The 22,392-nt window shown below is 43.1% G+C and overlaps 1 protein-coding gene across 2 annotated transcripts in view; it reads left to right on the top strand.

Moving 5' to 3' along the window:
• Window positions 1–22,392, top strand: part of pcdh15a (protocadherin-related 15a) — a 194,123-nt gene that overhangs the window by 50,928 nt on the left and 120,803 nt on the right. For both annotated transcript variants that reach the window (XM_047335297.1, XM_047335296.1), the window contains one exon: window positions 11,476–11,594. In XM_047335297.1, the coding sequence (XP_047191253.1) occupies window positions 11,504–11,594 (91 nt within the window). In that variant the 5' untranslated portion in view covers window positions 11,476–11,503. The remainder of the gene's footprint in view (window positions 1–11,475; window positions 11,595–22,392) is intronic.

Genomic DNA, 22,392 nt, shown 5'->3' on the forward strand with positions numbered 1-22,392 from the left:
ACTTTATAGCATGTAATAGCCTGTATCAAAATGTGCTGTGATATATGATCGCAGCCCCATGTCTGGTTGTACTGCTTTAACTTAACCCCTTATATTCCACATTGTTAAAATGAAGAAGTGCACAATCAGCTGTTGTCGAGAACATGACAGATGTACTGCACGTCACCCGACTGGCCTGAAATTGCTTGTTCCTTTGGCTTAGCCCACCACTGGTGTAGCCCACCATAATCGCATCGTGCAGCGCCAAGCAGGAAAAACAATTTCCACTGCAGCCTCACAACAGTGGATAACAGACCCATGGTCCTGCTTGGCAGCACGGCTAATCTTGGCCAACCTGGGACAGTGTCCTCCTCCAAAACGCAGCTCTGCCTTGCACTAAACTGGCTCACTACGTGTGTGGTTGTGCTGGTGACAAGAGCAAGAAAGTTCTGTGTTTGAAATGGCTCCGGCTCTCGGCTTGTTTTTTTACAGCTTACCTCTAACAGAATCTCTCCGGCTTGGTGGTTATTTCCACTCCTACGTCGCTTGGTGTGTTTTGTACGCTACTTCCCGTTAGAAGCTTTCCAATGGCGAACCAGCGGGAGGCGAGGAAGTTCAGTGTAGCGCTTTGTAACTGTAGGATAAAGAGTGGGGATACTCAAGATGTTGACACATTTGGTGCAGTTAAGTCGGCTGATCAGTTTTGAATATTGCAAGAAGGAATGTTTCGGCTTTACAAAACAGTTAGAACATGGTAGTTAAGCTGCGTCTGCACAGAAGAGGTCTTTGAGTTGTCAGTCATCTTTTTGCAGTCCAGCTCAGGTTTATTTTGCTGCATTTCACACGTGTAAGAACAGTGACTGGGTGTTGTGCTCCGAGTGCTACCAAAACAGGGGTGACCTACAACTCAATGCTCTGTTAACATGCTGCTCTCACAATGCCATCTTAGAAGACGGTGTCAGATTATTTGTCTGTTCGAACCTTTTACACAACCAGGGCTGCCACAGTTATTGCGACACCGCGGTTACGGTAACACGTCAAACTGACTACCGCCTGACAGCAAAGAAAAACAGAATTTAAGAATCAGATGGCCGATGCATAGGCCGCTCATGTTGTATAGCTTTAGCCTATATACATTATTCGTATATATATATATATATATACTATATTTTTAACTTGGTTGATACCACAGGCAGACCTGCTGCTCAACGTAGGCCCCGTTCTGAGGCACAATGTCACTACATCCTTAGTTATCTATTTAGCGAGTCAATATTTTTTAGTGATGAAGTATAGTCCCTTATCAGGTGTGCAAATATTCAACAGTGATGACTTGTTGTCCTCACCTCCTCTTTTATCTAGGTTTTTGGACTTGGAACAAGTCATTTTTTGTCTGTGAAGCTACATTGCATAAGCAGGTGCATGGAGTTTATCATGTTCAAACACCCCAGCCCAGCACCGAAATCATAAGAGCACTCAAGGCCCACATTAAAATCTCTCATATGCTGTTAGCAGTTTTGCAAAAGCTCACAATGGTGTTAATACAGTTTCCCACCAGGGTCAGTCTTTCCAAGGGAAATACCCTGGCTAAACATCCCAACCCTATCCAACCTTCACGAAGGCAGCAGCACAAGTTGGCTCAGCTCACACTTTCACAGCGAATAGGATGAACATGAACCTCATGATACGGGCAGGGTGGGAAAACAAAGAAAACACGTTTATATACTTAGGGGAAACGGAATGAACATTAAATGCATAATGTCTTTTCATTTTTCGTGTCAAGTGTACATTGAGATCACCGCTCTCACTGATGGCTACTCTCTCCCACTACCTCTCACACACAGTGAGCACTCACTTAGGAATCACTCATAATAGCAGTTACATCATCCTGCACAGGGAAGGACCTGCGGTGTTAGTGACTGAAGACAAATAAATACAAATTTGGAACAATGCATAAGGACCTCGTCAGAAAAAAACTCAATTTGACATCATTATGTGTTGAATACCGTTAAAGCGTAGATTGTTTTAGCATGAGTTTGACACTCCGTTAAACCATGTTATAATTCCTCAAATGTTTGTGACTAATTGTGGCAAGGACAGCCCTATATTATATGTTGTCATGTTGATTCATCATCTGGCTCTAGTTCACGTTCTGGTTGCGTTTCCCTCTGCCTTCATTCAGCAATAAGTTGAGAGTAAAATTGTCGGATAACAACATTTCAGTAACGTCTTGCTTCCCCTCGTCTGTCGGAGTGTAACTAGAGATGGGGGCGGTCTATGATGCAGGGAGTAATCACACACAAGTTTAAAACAGTTTGATTACTTTCGTTCACGTAAACCATTCAAGTTGAGTAAAACTGAGATTTAGATTACTGTAACATAAGCATATATCATGGCCTGGAAAATAGAAAAAAAAAACTAATGAGGTATGAATGGCATTTTCCATTTCACCATGACTTTAAGAGCAAACTTAAAAGCAGTTTCCTTAATGGCAACAAGTGAGGGCTACATTCACAGGGCCTGGATCTCTTCCGTCAGTCGTTCTCTTTTGTACTCTTCGGTTCAAACATCACCGACCGGATTGGGAGACATGAACATGATGTGCGCGGTTTACTGATGTCAACTCCAGCAGTCAGTTCCTCCTGGAAAGTCAGGTTGCGTGGTGCAGCTGAAATCATGGGGGGGGGGGGGGGGGGGGGGGGGGGGGGGCCTGGAAGGAGTGCCTGACCCAGCAATGCAGAGCGTGAGTTACAGTGTCCTCTCAAAGCCTCCCTGTCTCTGTGTACCTTACGGCAATCAGTTAATGAATTGTCCTGGTATCCATGAACTGGTGGAGGAGGGTTTCCTAGATAAAAGGAAACATAGGAGACCAGAGTGATAAGGCTTTGGTACCAGCTCCTTGGCTGGACGTTTGACCCACTCTTTTTTTTTCTTTCTATTTGGTATTTTAATGCTATCTCTAGCTGGGTGCGAGCCATGTGCAGGCCAGCCTGTTGGCCTGGGCTAATCACCCCCGTCATTAAAGCACTGCGGCTCCCTGGCTACCGCTGATTAAATCTCACAGTGGCTAATGAATAGCTCTGCACTGGTCTAGCTCACCTAACCAAACGGATTCAACATTTGCTTATGCCTCATTCGGTTTTGCTCTGTTCTGTGGATTTTGTGAGCGTGTGTGACGCTGCCTCAACGTGGTGTCAAGTTTGTCCACGCTCCGGAGTTTTACGTTACACGTCGGCCTCGCGTTACCGTGGCAGCTGTATCGCATGCTCGATGTTCAGGCTGTTAAGATCCACTTACAGCCCCGGGTGACACATTACAACCGGTGTTGTAACCTATTGTGACTTTTTTGGTCCCTTACTGTCACAGCTGATCCACTGTGTGGCTGTACTCTGTAAGATCCACACTGCCCACACTGTTGCTCTGAATTGGGGACAGGCATTTACGTTTTATCTGAACTGATGGCTTGAAACTGCACTATGCCTTTGTGTGTGTTTTTGACTTCTTGTAAGATGTAAAGGTGAAACGATTAGTCAATCAGCCAATTGGTTCTTCAACAGAAAGATATTTGGCAAATACAAAACCTTAATAGTGTTAGACATTTTAAATAAAAAAATGAATACAATTTTGACTGTTGTTCAGACAAAACAGGACTTTACATTAAAACTCACGGAAACTCTGATGCATGGAACTGTATTTTGAAGCATTTTTTAATTACCAGATTAATTCATAGTGGAAATAATCAGTAGTCTTCATTAATAATGTCATGATGGTGTTAGAGTCGAATATTTATAATATTTACTAGTAACAGTAATAGGCTTTTCACGTGACTAACGCGACCCTCTCTTGAAGGAAAGACTGCAAGATAGCGAATAACGTATCATATGTTGGAGAATAGATGTGCAATATGCTTTTCTTTTTATGAATTTGTAACCAGTTGATAAATAGTGGTGACTTTAGTGGCCACACGTTATGCAGTACCACATTAGGCACAGAAGAAAGGAGCACAGATGGTAAACCACCTGTTTGTGATCTGTTATAATTTTTCTCTGTGTGTTGCCATATGAAATTACAGCATACATTCATGTTTGTGAGTGTATTTCTGTGTTGATAGTAAAGGGGAACATTCTCATCCACTGCATTTATTAAAAAAAAGCTCATAGCTTTACAAAACTTTCAGAAAAAATCACATACAATAGTATACAACAACAATACAATATGTAAGCCTATTTAACAGAGCTTAAAACACTGTCTGGTGAAGAAGGAAATTCTGCTTCCCTGGATACTTGGATGTATGTGTAAAATCTCTACCTTGGGTCTGTGCCAACTCTGGACGGATGAGAGTCTGAATGTGTCGTGCAGCTGCGGATACATAAATGCATTTGGTAACTACTGAAATATGTGACGTGTCATTGGTGGAGACTTGGTGAAGAAAACTAAGAGTCTCCTGCAAATGTCGATAAGCGTGTTGATTGATATTTCATACATATGTTGATATGAAGCACAGTCTATTTCAAAACACTTTTTTTTTTAACACCTCATTTTTCTCTATTTATGCGTACAACAAGAAAGCGCATTGCCTGCAGGTGTTTGTAAATTTTAATATGACAGGACAGGTCTGCTGCTATTATCATTCTAATTGGAGTGTAATACGGTTGTAAACATGGTGATTGAACAAATACCCCTTGTGTTGCTGTTTGTTTGAGCACTCCGGCATTTGCGTTGGCTGATTCCTAATTTATGAACCCATGTGCTGCTGGAATCTCCCAGGTTTTATGACTGAGATCTCTGCATAATTTATACTGCATTGTTTTTCATTTGGTCACTTGATCAATTGGATGACATGGCTCTGCACAGCAAATGGAGACGGGGAGGAGTTATCTGCTTCTGTTCCACTGATGAGTCTCCAATTGTCATGACCTGCGCTAGGGGGAGGAGGCTGATGTGGCATGAGACTGATGAGGTCGTCCGATCTCCTGAGAAATGACTGTTTTCTCCAGTTAGCAAATGAGGCCCCTTTGTTTCTGAATTTTCACCGCAGAGGTTCAGGTGAATTAAGTGGCACCACCTTCTTTCCACAACCTTGATAAGTTTAGTGCTGCAAAACTATGAATAGGAATTGGATTTCGTGCATTTGAACAGCGTGAGACTCGCTGTTTCAAAGTTAAAAATGATCATTTGGAGAAGAAATCAAACAAAAATGTGAAGCTACAACAATGACTCCATCAAAACCTAATATTTTAACGTAGGATGAATTTTTCCCATCTGCAGGCTGGATCGTGTTAAAGCACTAGAGCCGACACAGTTCATTTGACAGTCGACTGACCGTGCTGTTGACAAATGTTATTACAGTAATTTGTCGGGGTGCACCCGTCCCCGAGCAACAAAGACAACCACAAGGACAAAGTGCAGTTCAACACTCAATACAGAGGCAACACATGCGCACTTCACAAGGCGCATGTGTTGGGCCAAAACCCAAAGATATTCAGTTTTCCAAAATGATGCCAAAGATTCAAATGCTGGAATTAAAGATTTTTTTTGAAAGTTTATTTTTAATTTTTTTGGCACTTCAGGAGATGTGCAATATGCTTTTTCTTTTTATGAATTTGTAACCAGTTGATAAATAGTGGTGACTTTAGTGGCCACATGTTATGAAGTACCACATTAGGCACAGAAGAAAGCAGCACAGATGGTGTGCTGTAAAAAAAAACATGTAAACAATTTCAAAACTAACACCTGTCCTTCCACAGTCACTTGGGGATGGAGTTTGGCTAAGAGAGGGAAGACCCCTCGTAGAATTCAGCTTGTGCATTCAGTCCAAGAACTCATCCTCACCGATTTAAGGCCTTTTCCATGGTGCATTTGATGGTCAACTGCAAAGAGGGAGACAGGAATCAAGGGGAGAGAGAAGGCTTATGTAATGCAGCAAAGGTCCACAGCCAGATTTGAACCATGGACTTCTGTGGCTGTTAGCCTGGGACCCAGACGAATTCTGGGAGCTCATTTCATTTGCTCTGCCAGAATACGGTCTGGATCCTCTCCAATGGAAAGTGATTTCTCACCGGCAGAAATCTCGCCCGGTCCAATCACAACCGATTATCTGGTAATGGGCGGGGTTTATACCGTGACGCGGAGAAAAGCAACTTTTGCAAACAACCAAGGCTTCCACTGATGAACTAACTTTGGCTTAGATATTAGTATATACTAGATATACTAAGGCCCCCGATATTTTCAAAAGGCAACACTCGTTCACAGACATTGTGGAATCATCATCACAGGCATTTCCCCTCTGCACGCGCTAATCTGATGACATTTTTCACGTCAGACGTCACATGATTTGTTGTCCTCACTGGTTGTAGGTCTATATAATTGCGTCCAGAGTTATTTTGGTCTGTGTCCTTTGGTAAAGCCTCTTGGAAAATTGAAAATTAATTGATAGTTCCCAGACTAATACGCAATTAGGCTACATGGCTATGTGGTTGTACTATTCACTGAGATGCTAAGTTCAGATAAAACGCGAAGCAAATTTGGCTGCAGGTTCATTTGTGTTAACTTGTGTTACTCGCACGGGTAAACATCAAACACAAAATCCTTTGTGGGGCTCAGCCCGAGTGACGCACGATTTGCGTCTACTTGCGTCTTTGCATTGATTTCAAATGTAATATCATTGTGAGAATAAAATGCATCGTAACTGTGCAGCCCCCAGAGCCCCTGAAGAATTAGAAAATATGGGGAATTTTTTTGCTCAAAACAAGACTTGGACATTCAAAACATTTATCAAAATTTGTTTTGGATAACAGTTTTACTGCTATTACTCTCGTGAAGGTATAATGTTATTGTTATCTTATTGGACATAGTAGTATCTGATGTTTAAAGAGATAATATTTGAGTGAACATAAAAAATACAACAAACCACACAAGTTACTAAAGTTCTTGGTCTCATGTAAAGTTTAACAGTGGAAAACAGTTCTTTTTTTCAAAAAACAATTTGCCATACCATGATGTATATCCATTGGATATGTACTGCAGCAACAGTGATATTAACCATGTAGCCAGTGGTAGTGTTAAGATTAGAAATTTCTGGAGTGGCACATTCCGGTGAATCTTGGCTCCTCTTCTCCCTGTCCGTTTTGTTCTGCTACAGTGGTGTTAGAAATGACCCTCTCAAAAAGCTCCACTCGACTCACAGCTGGCGCAGCGCAGCGGCATCCATACCTGTACTTAACAGCTGGAGGACAGCGGTGAGGTGTCATTAATCCACGGCTTGAGTGCTCGTCTCAGATCCACATTCTCTGACCTGCAATTTCAGCATTTTTTGTTTTTTTTGTGTTTTGTAGAGGTGAATAGATGTATTTCGACATAAGAGAGGCAGGGACATTTCTTGGGGACAAAGCAGGGCCGCACTGTTTGATACAGCCTGCACATGAGAGGAGCATTTTGCTGCTGATTATGTCGCCGTCTGCAGAGTTCCAGACCAAACCTTTTAGTGCTTTAGTATTTAAATAGTGTCCCTTCATGCAATGTATTAACTAAAACTTTTTTTTTTAATCAGACAATTTTATGGTCTTAAGATCTATGCGTCTGCACATTTCGGTGCAAGTTATCAGAATACTGACTTGAATTCAATTCTTCTGTCATGAGAGCAACACAGACACGCAGTTAAGGATTGTTTGGCCTTGGATGAGGCATGCGCTCGACTGAGTGCTCGTTGTTTCATGAACTGAACTATTTTGTCAGGGAAATTTCTAAAGACCCAAACGCCAAAAGGAAAATGTAGAGTCGTGAACAAAATAAGTTTGCATGTGCTTCGCTCACTGTGATGAGTCCAAGTCGATCTTTTCACCTCAGAGACTTTAACACTGCTGTGGGACATGAGCTCGGGGGTTGAAGTCCTGCAGGTCATGGTGCTCTGCGGACCGGGTGTCATCCTCTGGTGCACTGATGGAGCAGCTCAACAACACCTGAACTACAGTAACAGCTGGTCGTTTTTACTGGGCTACGATGTTTTTCCAAACTCCTTTACACATGCTCTAATCACGCAATTGAGAAAATATATTTTTTTCAATTTAGAAATTAGCAATGTAATTGTACACATTTCTCTCTGTTTTTTTAACCAAACTCGTGACCAAACCGTGTTAAGCATCAACTGTGACTGCGCTATTGATTAAAAGACTGAGTCTGAATATTGAAGTGGATGGATTTACTCATTTCCTGTTTCCTGCTGTTAACTCATTAATAGCATCGTGTCTCCTGCTTTTTCGTGACATGTGTGGCTTTTAAAGAGTTGATAAAAGAAGTGATTTCGCATCTCATCTCTCATCTCATCTTCGACCGCTTATCCAGGGTCGGGTCGCGGGGGCGGCAGCTCCAGCAGGGGACCCCAAACCTCCTCTTTTTCCTTGGCCACATTAACCAGCTCTGACTGGGGGATCCGGAGGCGTTCCCAGGCCAGTGTGGAGATGTCATCTCTCCACCTAGTCCTGGGTCTTCCCCGAGGTCTCCTCCCAGCTGGACGCGCCTTGGGCATCTCCCTAGGGAGGCGCCCAGGGGGCATCTTTACCAGATGCCCGAACCACCTCAACTGGCTCCTTTCTACGCAAAGGAGGTGCATCGGCCAGGAACTCCGAGTTCCTCGCGGATGACTGAGCTTCTCACCTTATCTGAAAGGGAGACGCCAGACACCTCGCCGAGAAAACCCATTTTCGGCCGCTCTGTACCCGCCATCTAGCTCTTTCGGTCATGACAGGTAGTGATTTCTGTTATTGGGAAATCTCTGACAGTCTGTCAACACCAAACAAATGGACAGGAAGAGGAAGAGGTGGAAAAAAAGAACTCAATGTCGGATGAGAGGAGATCGAAGAAACACAGTGAGTGGAAGAAAGAGAGACAAGCTGTGCTTTTTTTTTCTTCTTCTTCTTCTTCTTCTTCTTCTTCTTCTTCCAGGGAGCGCAAAGCCGCTGCACTTAAAGAAAGGGATAAAGAACTGCGACTTCTCTCTCAGTGTAATCCATATCTGTGATTGCTTCATTCACCTCTCCCCAGACTTGCTTATACACCGTCTGTTCTTTCCCTTCCACCCCTCCATCACAAGTTGAATCACTTATCCCTTGTTCTGTCAAATGATGGCAGTGATACTAGTGTAAACTAATAGGCAAACATTTTGTTTAAATGGGGGGGGGGGTTGTTGTGGTGGTTGGATTGAGGCTACATGATAGGCATGCACATAAAGCGGAGTGGAATTACACAGTCGCTCTAAAGTTTCATCAAAGTGTTGTACGATGTGATTCATAGACCTCCGTGAGAGAACTCTGTTTGGCAACGGGGCGGTGAAGCCATTTTGCTTTTCAGCGGTTGGTCAACAATCTCTCCAGTTTCCCTGCTCATTAAGTTTGAGGGGAACAGTGTTGTCGTCAGCCTATGTAAATGGGACGCGGGGTTCCCATGTCAACCAGGGGGAGAGTCGGACGAAAGCGGTGCGGAGGAATGACTCCCCTCGGTCTCTTCGGGGTGGCTGGTTGCGCAGGCCTGAGTTCTCCGCACGTGAAAGGGATCAAAGCAATCTTACTCAGCCCCCTTAAGAGAGATAGCTGCACGAACGTGGGAAATCAAATCCCCTTCAAAAGGCAACACCACCGGGAGCCGCGGAGGTGAGGCGGCAGCGGGAGAACGGGAGACCTGTGCGGAAACACTGTTGTTGTTGCACTGTGAGAGCAGAGAACTCGGCTGTCTCCTGCCGTCCACAGGGCGCAGACGTCTGCTTTCTTGTGAGGTATACCGGCTTCAACGGCGTAAAGATTTGCGTGGGCGTACGTCTGCACAGAATTGGCAAGGCAGCGAGTGAGTAAATACAAGCTGCACGACATGTAAGGGAAGGGGAAAGCGAGCGGAAGAGGGAACCTCACCCTCACAAATGAACAAGCGCTGACGGTATGGGTTAGCGACTTTGATTCGTCAAACATGCTCTGATATGATAGTGTCGATGCCTGCGAGTCCCCTCCTGTCCCTTTGGCATATGCCATGAAAGCTGATTTTCACAGCTTATCGCCTGCTCTGAGAATAAGCCTTGTGAGGAAGGTGTGACATCAAATAGCTCCGACAGATAGCAGGCAGAAAAACCCTCTATTCCTCACGGTGGCACCTCGCCGTCCTCGAGCTCAGGCCGGAGGGCGCGTGCTTTCGATTTGTGTGTGCGATGCACAGCGAGTAGGGCCCCGTTCATTCAATCTGTATGCGCTGCTGCACTTGTAATTTCCACTTGAGCCGGGGAAAAAAAGTGTCCTTACTGTAAAATCCTCTCTGTCAGTTTGGTTTTGGAGCCCCATCATAACATACGGCACTGATATAATGTCTGTGCTGTCGTTTGCTTTCACTGTTGGTCACTGTCGGTGCTGGTGGCTCGTGATTTTTTTCTGTAAAGAAAGAACTTCTGACAACAAACTTCTGTTCACTTGTCTGCGCAATGTCATTAAGTTCCACCTGAAATCTTTATCCCCGTGTGTGTATAAAATATTCACCCGCTGCTAGACTTAGCATCTATTTCTTAGTTGAAATAGATGCCATTAGTGTCACGATAATTATGTTATCGACTTATTGTACGATACATGAATATGAACTCAACCATTTTCATTTACCTCGATAACAGCCATTGTGTCTACATGCGTGTTTGTTAACATAAGAATGAATGTCAACAACAGTCCAGCAAGTCTCGCTGCTTCTGTCCTCTCATCTGTTCTTGTGGTTTGATTAATCAATCACTGGTTTGGTCTATAAAATGCCAGAAAATATGGATTTCTTGGTATTATTCTAAAGGCACCATGTTTTCAAATCGCTTGCTTTGTCTGGGCCTAAACACGAGTCTAAACTTTGGATAACATTTCTCTCAGCAGCAAATGACGATAATATTGCGTATCGCAATAATTTCTGAGAAAATATATCGTACAACAAAAACTAGTTACCGTGACGGGCCTAGCCATTAGTTGTAAGTATTTAGGGTTGGGAATTGGAAATATTAGTGCCACTTGCCTCCAAGGAAAAGTCAGGGGAGGTTTCACTTAAAATAAATTGCCAATGTAATTGCAGTAGAACGAGATTTTACACACGAGTAACCGTGAATTTGGGATATACTGCGATGTGAATTAACTAATGGCCCTAATTCCATTTAAATCTGCGTGTGTGGGAAATCAAAATATTTTGCTGCATTGCGCATTGGTTTTCGGAGTCATCCAGAAGTAACTGCATACATTCAGATTGATTCAGATAATCCAGCGGATTATGGTATTTACAGTTTTGAAAATCGGATCGCGAGACTAATGTGATATTAAAAATTTTAACCTGATGACGATGCTGCAGGTAGATGTGTGTGTGTGTGTGTGTGTGTGTGTGTGTGTGTGTCTGGGTGTGGGTCTGGTTCTGGGTCTGGGTCGCAGCTGTGCATGCGCGAGGGCTGAAGGGCTGGCTGAGACCTGAATGAAAAACCCTCTCTCTCCGGTTTATTTTGTCCAGGTGGGCAGGCAGTGAGGCTTGACAGAAGATGCGACGGGGGTGGTGGCTTGTCAGATGGCTGGGGACAGGAATGGCAATCCTCTCTTTGCTAACCCACAGCTGGGGCCAGGACACAGAAGGTATGAGCACAGCACACAGCACTGACACGAACAACCTCGGGCCTGCCTCTTGTCAGTTCACTGTAGCTGCACTGCCAAGAGGAGGCCTCTAATGTGGATGAGGCAATGCTTCTTTTTCTCTTGCAGAGGACTAACTTGGAGGGGGGAGAAAGAAAAAGTTTTTTACAACAGTGTAACACTTTTGTTTCTGATAAATATTGTGCCAACCTGAGATTTTATTTTCACACTATTGCTAAAGAGGCCAGAGGTAAAACTGCTTTTGAAATATTAAAGAATGATTTTGTTTTTAGTCATGAATACAAAATATTTAATGTATCACTCTGTTATTGCAAATGATGCAGTATGTGCATCCAGACAAAAAAGTTTAATTGCATTGGAGCCGAGGAGGACCACGGAGACGTCGCTCGACATCAGACGGGAGAACGCTTTAGTGCAAATAACTTTGCTTTCACAGTATTCTCACAAGGCTCCCTTTCAAATTTACATCATATTCTTTTTCAAAAGACATTGTTTAGAGAGAGAGCGCATCAATCCAGCTCTCTTCCTACACAGTTCATCGATTGTGCTAAGAGGACTCTCTTTGTAGTTTCATGTTTAAGTTGCCCCATTACAGCGGGAATCTTGCATTCGTGGTCTCGACTCACTGACTTTGTGGCAGACGCCAGTTAAAAGGGAATTTCGGCGGCATGAGATTGGCAGGGCCTTCGAGCACAGTGCTGAGGGGAAGATGCACGTGCACAGAGACATGCTTCACTTCCCCTGTGCGGCAATATTTCCAGTGATTCAGGTCAATTTTACGACTGCCTGCTTTTCGGAAGCATATTTCCTTTATCCCAACCGTGTTTCCTTCAATCTTTTCATCCCTTTTTCCGGCTTCCCAGACTTCCTGGACGAGCTCACTAATGTAAAAGCCTTTTAGGGAAGGGTATAATGTCTACTTACTGCCAATTGAACTCTGATTTTATTTTTGAGAGGATTGCTTCATGGGTGTGTATGATCATTTAGTAAAAGGAAGGACTTGCCGTATGACTGGCTGAGCCTTTGAAGGTGATCGAGGGCCTCGCGGTTTCTCTCCCAGGCTTTGGACGCATTAATAGACGAGTAGTGTTGTGAGGAGTGAGACAGAAACCACCGACCAAAAACATAACAGCTGTGGAACTCGAGGAAACAACCCTATGGAATATGGGTTTGCGAGTAATTTCTTTTTACAGCTTTCAATAGCATCAGTACACACGCATATTGTTCATTTTTAGGCGTCTATGCATCAGAGCTTTACACGGTACTGGTAGACACGAGAAGAGTAATTTGTCCTGATGAATTGGGTTCACCAACTTGAGGTAAAATTGATGTAACATTGCGAAAGCGAGAGTGTTTTCTTGCTCTCTTCTCTAACATTTAGTCTTGAGAGTGTCGGCAAGTTTATATATTAGGTATTTGCACATGGAGCATGTGAAATGATTTCATACCTCTAATATTTTTTTAAAATTTAGAGATTCTTGTTCCATTTTTTTTTTATGGAACATAATATTTTTTTTTCATGAAGTGCTTCCTTACATTAACAGAATCTGTTAAATGGCTAAATGATCAAGTTGCCTCTGTACTTCTTCCTCAGTGTTTAAATCCCAACCATGTCTCACAGAAATCCTGTTTATGTCCCGCTTGTTGTTTTGGTTTCGTCAGTTGTGTTTTGAGGGGAGGTGTAATTGCACCCTGGATTATGTCCCTTTTTACCATTTCCCCCGTGTCGTAGGAAGTGCTACATTCACGTACTGCACACCAGTTGTACGAGGTCAGTGTGGTTCAAAGCGCAGGATTATAACTCCGGAAACCAGGGAATTCGCATCCAGCCCTGCGTGCGGACAGGTTTCAGCAACAAAAGCACTTTTGACGCGATTAAACATGTTGTGCCTTGTGATTTGAAGTTAGTGTTTATGTTTGAATCACCAACGTCCACTTCAACCAGGCGTCGTGGGGGCCTTGAAATGACCAAAGAAAAAATCTTAGCTGAGCTTTGCTCATTAGAAGCGATCCGACATGGCAGGAAAGCGAATGAAATCCATCGTCAGTGACAGCTTAGCAGCAGACTCAGTATCAACACTTTGACACCTGGTAAATGAATCGTTGTTCTTATTGAACATGTCATGTAGGCAGCATTCCATTTGCTTAAAGACATTTTTTTCAGTTTCACTCAACCATTTCAAGCTCAATAGAACACCTACGGCTGGAGTCTTGAGTATGGTGGTAAATTGTTTTCGATCCCACATAAATATACTGTACTGTACTATTAAGAAATTCACTATTTCAGCGCCACACTCTGAGCATCATTTCCCCTGCAGTCAATCTTAATCTGAATACATCCTATCAATTGTCTTTTTTTGGTCATATGTCTCATTCATGCTATGTGTTACTGATCGCTGCTAAACGCGTCCTTCTTATCTTAAGAAGGAGCTCTGTTACTTGACGCAGCACAATAATCCCTGTCGAGTAACACCCCATTTCCTTTTCTTTTGCATTTTTGTTTTGCATTCCCTGTCTTTTGACTGTAATAACGGCCTTTTTTTATGCTGATTATTGACGTGGCCGTACTTTGACCCGTTTCGGACGGAAATAATTATGCACGGCGGGGCAGAGCATATCAGCGTTGTTGTGGTTTGAAGGGCACATGTGGTTACCGCTGTGTGTTGCTGCCTCCTTTCGCCATTCCGTGTCACCTAGGGATGATCTCCGTTTGAGCGGGGATTTTCACCCGCCCCCCCCACACCACATCCCCCATCTTCTCCCTCATAAATCTCCCTGCTCGGCTCACCTCAAGGCGCCCTTGGCTTTTGGCTCCGTCAACTTGTTTGGTGTCTGTCTATCAAATGAAAATAGCAACCGGAAATTCTTTTCGGGGCAGTGGACGTCACAGTGTCTTTCAAGTCTTTATTTGATTAGCAAGGGGGACATTATGAATCCCGGACTTCTGATTAATGCATCTGTGGACACAGTGAGAGAAATTAGGGCTGACCTTGAGAGACGTTAGTCTTTCTTCAACTAATCAATTATTTGATTTAATTGGGGGGGGGGGAGTATTTTAATTAATCAGGGATATTGTACTTTATGAATGAATGCATTCATGAAGGGATCTTTTTAAAAAGATGCTGATGATTAAAGACTAAAAAGGAATTCATGAATACCACCGTGTGTGTTTCAAGTAATGACTTGACTAATAGCTCATACACCATGAAAAATAACATAAAGCAAATAAGAAATTCTTTGTCTTGCATGACAATGATAACCGACTCAACTAAAAGGGGATGGCCAATTAGAGAATTAAAGGCCTGTTTCCCTCACTCTATATTATATCCCTTAATTCTTTCCTTCACACCGTTGCTGCCTTCATTTTTCATTAACAATCCTCTCTTCCATGTACCATCCTTTCATTTCTTCCTCCTTACCTCGCGTCATCTGACTCCGACGCCGCTCCACTGTCGGCTCATTGTCCCTCTCAACAGAAAATCTTTTCTGACTACATGTGCATGTAAATCCTGCAGTGCAACACATGCACGTCCATCGATCCTCGTGTGTGCGGAGACAAGCTCTCCCGGCAGTTTAACAAATGATAATGAAAGGTCAAACTTCAATCCCAAGCGCAGCGGACAGATGTACACTGCCCATACCTCCAAATCCCAGGCTGCTTAATCCGCATGTGAGAGAAAATGCACAAACCTCATCCGCTGTATCTGTGGCTGTGTGTGCGTCTGCCATGTGACATCGGCCTACCCTTCCCGTCTCAGCCCATATCTGTCCCTGTGCCTGTCTCCCTCTCTTCCCCTCCTTTCCCATCTGCACAATTCTGATCCACGATTGTTTGTCTATTTTGGGGATTGTCTGATTATGGGCCAGATGTGCAGACCGTGTCTGGCTACAGCAGGAGCCTGCGGAGTGGGGGAGTAGTGAAGAGACGGCAGGGAGGGGTTTTTAATCTGCTCAACAGTAGGCTGTAATCAGGCTCTGGGAGCATAAGAAGGAAGCCAGTCTTGCTTAGACTGGACCTGTGCTGCCCGGGATCAACAGGCCCATTCTGGAGCTCAGTGTGTGAGCGCTGCGCATGCCGGACTGTTCACTGGGTGTGTGATTGCAACCTTTGCCCTCCTGCCTGTGTGGTTAAACTCACAGAGAGTCAGAAATAGGCAGCAATTGGGTGGGGGGCGGGTCTGAAGATGAGTGGTAGGGTCAGCCTCTGCAAGGGATTTCGATCAGCCAAGTAATCCCCTTCTCTCTTCCATTATCGGCCGCTAATGATTTACGAGATGCTGCGGGATTTCAGTTTCACCGTGTCTTCATCACTGCTACAATCTCTACGGCTGCCTTGCCCCCCAAATGCCCCCCAAACCCCCCCCCCCCCTCTTTTTTTATCTTTCTTCACCGCCTGCCTCTCATTTTCTTTTCATTTTGTAACGACACATTCTCCCCAACTCGTGACCCTTAAAAATAAGCACATACACAATTACAGGAGCCCCACAGAGAGCCCCACGTGCCTAACGATTTGTTAGGACAGACGGGAAGATTTGGAGAGAAAGAGATGGATGGAGACGGAGGAAGAGGCGGCAATTGCAAGCCTGCGCCAGACACAGACATGCTGCATGAAGAAGCACACATCACTGTCTGTCTCCACATTGATACGGCTGTTTCCCCCCCCCCTTCTCAATTATTCAGAATTTCCAAATGTAAAAGGTTGGGGGGTTGTTTACAAATGAGAACTGACTCTCAGATTCCCAAGTATTATTTGTTGTGTTGACTTGGGTTTGAATTGTTGAATTGTTAGCTGCTGCGATGCTTATGGGTTTGTAACTGCGTCAGATCTGTTGTCTTGGGAACGTGCATGGCACGAGATTAAAGCTGCAGCAATCCCTTCCCCATAAAGAAAACAAATCATTGTAAGATTCAAATACTTGGCTTCCATTTGGAATTTCATATTGCTGTTCAAGTGTGTGCGAAGTAAAGTTCCTGGCAAGACTGAGTTTAATCGTGCCTTAGTGGGAATAAATCCAAGGCTGTTGTCACAACTCAAAACTTTTTGTGCCCGTCTGTACCTATTTTGTTGAAAAGGATTTTCTCAGATGATTTAAAATCATCAGCTTCATTGGATTTCTCTTTTAGCATATTTATCCCGGATGAGTTCTTAATGCAATAATCCCAATATCGATCGGTTTTCACGATTACAAGTTTAGTTGCAGACATTTAGTAGATTTACTGATCATAACAAAAAGTAAACTGAGTGTCATATCTCAAATTGTGTAGAGAAAAACATTTTCATCAGGTGTGCATGGCAGCATGCATCTAAATTGTCGGGACAGACTCTACCAATGCACAAAAAGTAACGTGTTTTTAAATTTCCTTTACTGCAGTGCCTGCAAATTCTGTAAATATTTAGGATTCATGGTGCTTTTTGGAAGGTTTAGTAATTCAAAATTAACAGTAGCTTTTCTAATAACATGTTTCAGATGTGAATTCATCTGCCGAGACTAACCTATGAATCACAAAACACAGTGCGCTAAAAAAAACGGGATGTATTGTAAGTCTGACTGTGATGACTTGAATGAGTGAAATTCACTGTGAGTAACTTCGGCAGATCGTTTACACGACCTTTCGTGGAGAAATCTGAAGATTTAGGAGTAGAAACAACAGCAGTGTTTAATTGCTTCTTGCACTGTTGTGGATTTTTTTGCTTACAGTATGAACTGCAGATAGCAAGTAGACGCTTTGTGAGAACACATAAATGAAACTGTCTTACTGTATGTGGTACTTCAGTACTGAGCATCAAGTTGAGACGGACATTTGGACAACCTTTCCCAGCCCCTTTGAACATAACATAACGCAGATTGCTCACCTGTTTGGACCTGCTGTCTGTACACAAGCAGCCATTACATGGCAACGTGTGCCACTGGACAGCTTCCCCTCAGTCTGTCCCCTTGTCCCTTGCCAGGCCGGATTGGACCCATCCCAGAATGCCCCTCCGCCCCACTAGGCCTAGATCCATGCAAAATAAACTCCATCAATTCAACTGGGAAATGAAAACAGTGTCCCTGTTTGCTCTGTGGCCACTCATCCCTGTCCGGGGCTGTCTGCCACCCCAGGGGATTGGTCAGAATTTTTGACCTCCCGACCTTGAAGTTTTTGAGTACCGGTCACACCTGAGGTCAGCACACATCTCCTCCCTCAGGTGGACCACTGACACTGTGGCTGAACAAAGAGGGATGATCAGAGACGCCGCTGTCCTTGCCAGGGGAACTTTCCATTGGCTCCGTCCGGCAATTCTTTATCAGCCTGATATTAATATGCAAGAGTAGACACGTTTGTAATTGTATATGGACATACAGTACGAGACATTATATGATAAGAGGGACCTTGTGTGTGAGCTGGCAGTTTGCCATCCGTCTAAAAGATGAGAAACGAGTTCCTATTTTCTTCTTCGTTGCTTCTTGCCCTTTCTCAAGAATCGCTCTCTCTCTCTCTGCCTCTCTCGTCCATCAGTTCCTGTCCTTTGACAGTTTTTAATGAGTGGCTGCCTACATCTACAGAGGGGGCAAGCATGTTTTGCTGTGAATTCGCAATTACTGAAATTTTGTAGTTAAGATGCCTCTGATCTTCTGTAGGTTTTTTTTTTTTTTGCAAATGTGTGCCAGATTGACCGGGACAGTGCAGCCCGGACCAAGTTGCTCATTACTTTAGTTCTGTTAAGTCTGTTTTCTTGTCTTAGATGTCAGCTCTTAGGTAGCAGGAGTTTGATTTGTCGGTGGCTAAAGGGGGGCTTTTGAAACCAAATGTCAGTGAGCAGAATTCCTTCATTTGGTTATTTTCTCTGCAATCTATATATTTTCTGGATTTAATGTCAGGCAAAGTATGCGTAAAAGTGCCTAAGCAGCTGCCGATTTCAAAAGGGAAAATATTAATCAAGCATTTTATCATTTTTTGCTGCTGTCTGATCAATTTTGCTCGGCTCGATCCTTTTGTCAGATGTTATGGTTTTGCAGGGCAGAATGTTGTTTTGTTCACTCGCAAGCGTTCCGCAAATTGATTGACGCTTGCTTGCATCAACTTTAATTTTTTCTGTTCTACCTGATTCTTCTGTGAGACAAACGGCAATCATTTTGTAATGGAATTTTTTAACGGCTTCAAGTCAACATTGTTAGGCTGATTAGTGAGAGGATGTCTTTAAGTGAGTGCAAATTACCCCGGGGTCAAAATGAGAGGATGCTGATTGTCTTCTGATAAAGCCTCTGGCATTATAGTGTAAAATGCCCCCTGTGTACAGTGTACAGTGCCCTGATTACCTGTTGGTGATTGAATGCTGCTTTCTGCAGTTGTTATTATTTCCCCTCTATTGCAATCTCTGACTCCAGCGCCACTTTGGAAAAGAGACGCAAGGTCATTAAATGCTACGTTTTTTGGGATTTACTGGAAAAAAAACAAAAACTCTTAAGCATTCGCTTAGTATTTACAAGGTTTTTCTTAGTAGTAGACAAGTATTCAAATCAGATTTGATTACGAGACACCTTATCTTTTTGAGAGCAAGCACATGGCCTTAACCCTTAGGCCTCCCATTTGAAGCCAGCAATGTGCAACACGGCAACAGACACGGCTCAGGCCAGATGCCATGCTGAATGTCATCCCCTCTCTCTCTCTCCCCTCTCCTGTCTCTCTCTCTCCTCTCTCTCTTGTCTCTCTCTCCAATGACTGTCAAATAAAAGCAAAACAATATTTAAAATGCAAGCCTCATAGCACTGGCCAAGAAGACTCCCGCCAAACTCGGGTCAGTCTGCTCCTCGATCAGTATTTTATTTTCAGTCAATGTGACTTTCTGCCTACTAAAGTGCCATGTGTGTACATTTTATGACACATTTGAACCCTGTTTATAAAGAAGGGTCAATCAAATCTATTTACATCGGACACAGCTTCATCTTTCTCTGACTGTTATGTCCTTGGTCGGGCTTGGACATGCTTCCCTGAGTGGCTTTTGGCCATTGTGTATTTTTTTTTTTTTTTTTTACGACTAAATGGAATGGTTAATGGACTGCACAGCACTTTTCTCGTTTTCACACAGGCGCACGCACACGCACACACACACACACACACACACACACACACACAGACTCTTACACACTGAAGGTGTAACCATCAGGGGTTTAATATCTTGACCAAGGACACCTCGACACATGGACTCGAGGAGCTGGGAATCAAACCATAAGAAAACTTCAGATTAGACGACAACAAGGTGAAAAAAATAAACTGTGAAACATTTATTTCATCTACTGGCACATGAAGTAAGCTTCCTCTTTTCCTCTTTACTAATTATTTCTCAGTATTGATTTGTATCAAGAGCAAGACAGTGCTTTCCAACAGAAAAAAACCCCCCAAAAAACCTAAACAAACCAAAAAAAAAAAAACCAATGATGCACACGGTGTCTCTTCTCAAATCTGGTTACTGTTCAAAGCACAGCCTGCCAGTGTGGTGAATAACCTTGTTGGAAACCTATAGACCTCAGTAACTGAGCGCCCCAAGCTGTTGCCTACCCCTCTCCCTGAGCTGTGTGATCAACTCTCTCTTTTATCTGGCTCCCACTATTCTGCTCTGTATTGTTTCTGACTGCTTACGATTTGAAACATCTGTATCTATTTACTTCTTGACTCTCCCGCGGCAGTATGAAACACAAAATTCCACCTGCACCAAACAATCTCTGGTTCTGCTGCCATTCTCCCATCTCTATTCTGTTGAATCAACTCAACCAGGGTTGTATCCCAGAAAGCAGGTTTTTTTTAATCCTGAAAAGAGGGAAACTGTGGATTTTCCGTTCCAGAAAGCGAGTGAACTTAAACTTTAGGTCAGTTTCCATGGCAACTGACTCCTGCTCGCTGGCAGGTCAGGAAAGGCAGACTTTTTCTGCGTAACTCCTCCCTTTTGGTTCAGATCTAGCTGTCAAAAAATAACGTGTCTTTTCCTCGTGAACCCGATCGATATGGAAACAGAATTAATTCAGCAGCCTCACGTTGGGAGAGGATTAAGACCCTGTATAGATGCTTTCATTCCCCGACGCATTCCAATACATCGCATATCTGAACAATGAATAATATTCTCTGGCCTTATTTCCAGCATTTTAATATGGCGGACATGCTCTGGCTGGAGCATGTCCGCCATATTAAAACAAAGTATTTTTATATTAAAACAAAGTTTTTTCTGAACGACAAGTTGAAATGGTCACTGACGTTTTCTTTGTTTAACATTTGGAATCTTATTAAAACCATGTGCCTTGCCTATCTGCACTATATTCTTATAAATCATTTTCAGCTGCAGCCACATTATTTACGTGCCGGTGGGATTGCACCGAAATTAAAAATAATTGACATAACATTGCACGTTTTTCCGACTTGGCCAACAAGAATCGAAACCCCCGCCGCCTGCCCACTGGACAGTGTCCCTAATCGTTACACCATCATCTCATACAAGAGTTTGACAGAGAAAATATCACAATTGTTGTAAATCAATTGATGATTTCATTCAGTCTAACGTGTTGACTTGTGCATCTCCAACTATAACAGCTTGACGTAGGAGGACCTTGTTTTTGCCTCGGTTGCCATGGTGACACATAGAATCAGAGCTCCATTGATGATGGCTTTTGGGTTTTTTAAACCTGCTTCCTGGAATACGCCCCAGACGTTAGCTCGCTACGAGGTAGCGGTAGCGTTGTTAGCAAACCGGTTCTGGTGACAACCCTAGTCAGGATGGTGGATTTGTGTATTATTACTTTTCCTTTTTATACATTTCCTTTTTATTTTTATTTCTTTATTTACGGATATGCGAGTTTCATCCATGCATTATTATTAGTTGTGTAATGATCTGAAAAAAAGGATGTTGGATATCAGTCCAATACTGACTCAAAAAGCTGGGATGGCCGATCATTTCGAACAATGTGCAAGCAGTGCACCGTTAGACCCTGAGAGCATGAAAAAAATGTTATGTCTACTGTACCAGTCTCTGTTAGCTGCACATGTCCTTTTGGTTGCTATCTTGATGATAAAATGTGCGACACTGAGTCATTAGCTGTGGCTACAATATTTGGTTGTTCCTGTCCTGATCTTAAATATGGAACCGAGTAAGAATAAAATAAATCAACATGATAAATCTCAAATCTCACAATAGCACGGAGGGACATACGCACAATATGATAGCAGTTTGGAGGTATTTCATGCTTGCTACACCAACACGTTCTATGTCCACCACTAATACGGGATAAGAGATAGGAATTGTGTGTGAGTGAGTGCTACAGGAGGGGTGTATGGGAGATCTGTTTAGGCTTTTTGGCAAATGATTGTATGAACCCACAGTGCCACTGGGAAGTAAAGTAACATGAAAGCCTCTTTATACTCGCATTATTGTGAAAAGCTTCTCAAGTGGAGAGAAAGCTTGGCATATAATGTAGTTGTAAAAAATAAATAAATATATATATATATATATATATATATATATATATATATATATATATATATATATATATATATATATATATATATATATATATATATATCACCCGCTGCTGGTGTATATATATGACAAGTGGTTTGGATCATTCCAGTTTTGGAGTGAATGACTGAAATGGCTTTATGGCTCCTAGATTGTGTGATTGTATTCACAAACATGCATGTGTGCGTGTGTGTGTGTGCGTGTGTGTGTGTGTGTGTGTGTGTGTGTGTGTGTCTTCGCGTGCAAGACTTCCTCAGTTCATATGTCTGTGCTCTGATCACACTATAGGACTGTTAG

The sequence above is a fragment of the Scophthalmus maximus genome, chromosome 10 (assembly GCF_022379125.1).
Source record: "Scophthalmus maximus strain ysfricsl-2021 chromosome 10, ASM2237912v1, whole genome shotgun sequence".
Classification (NCBI taxonomy): domain Eukaryota; kingdom Metazoa; phylum Chordata; class Actinopteri; order Pleuronectiformes; family Scophthalmidae; genus Scophthalmus; species Scophthalmus maximus.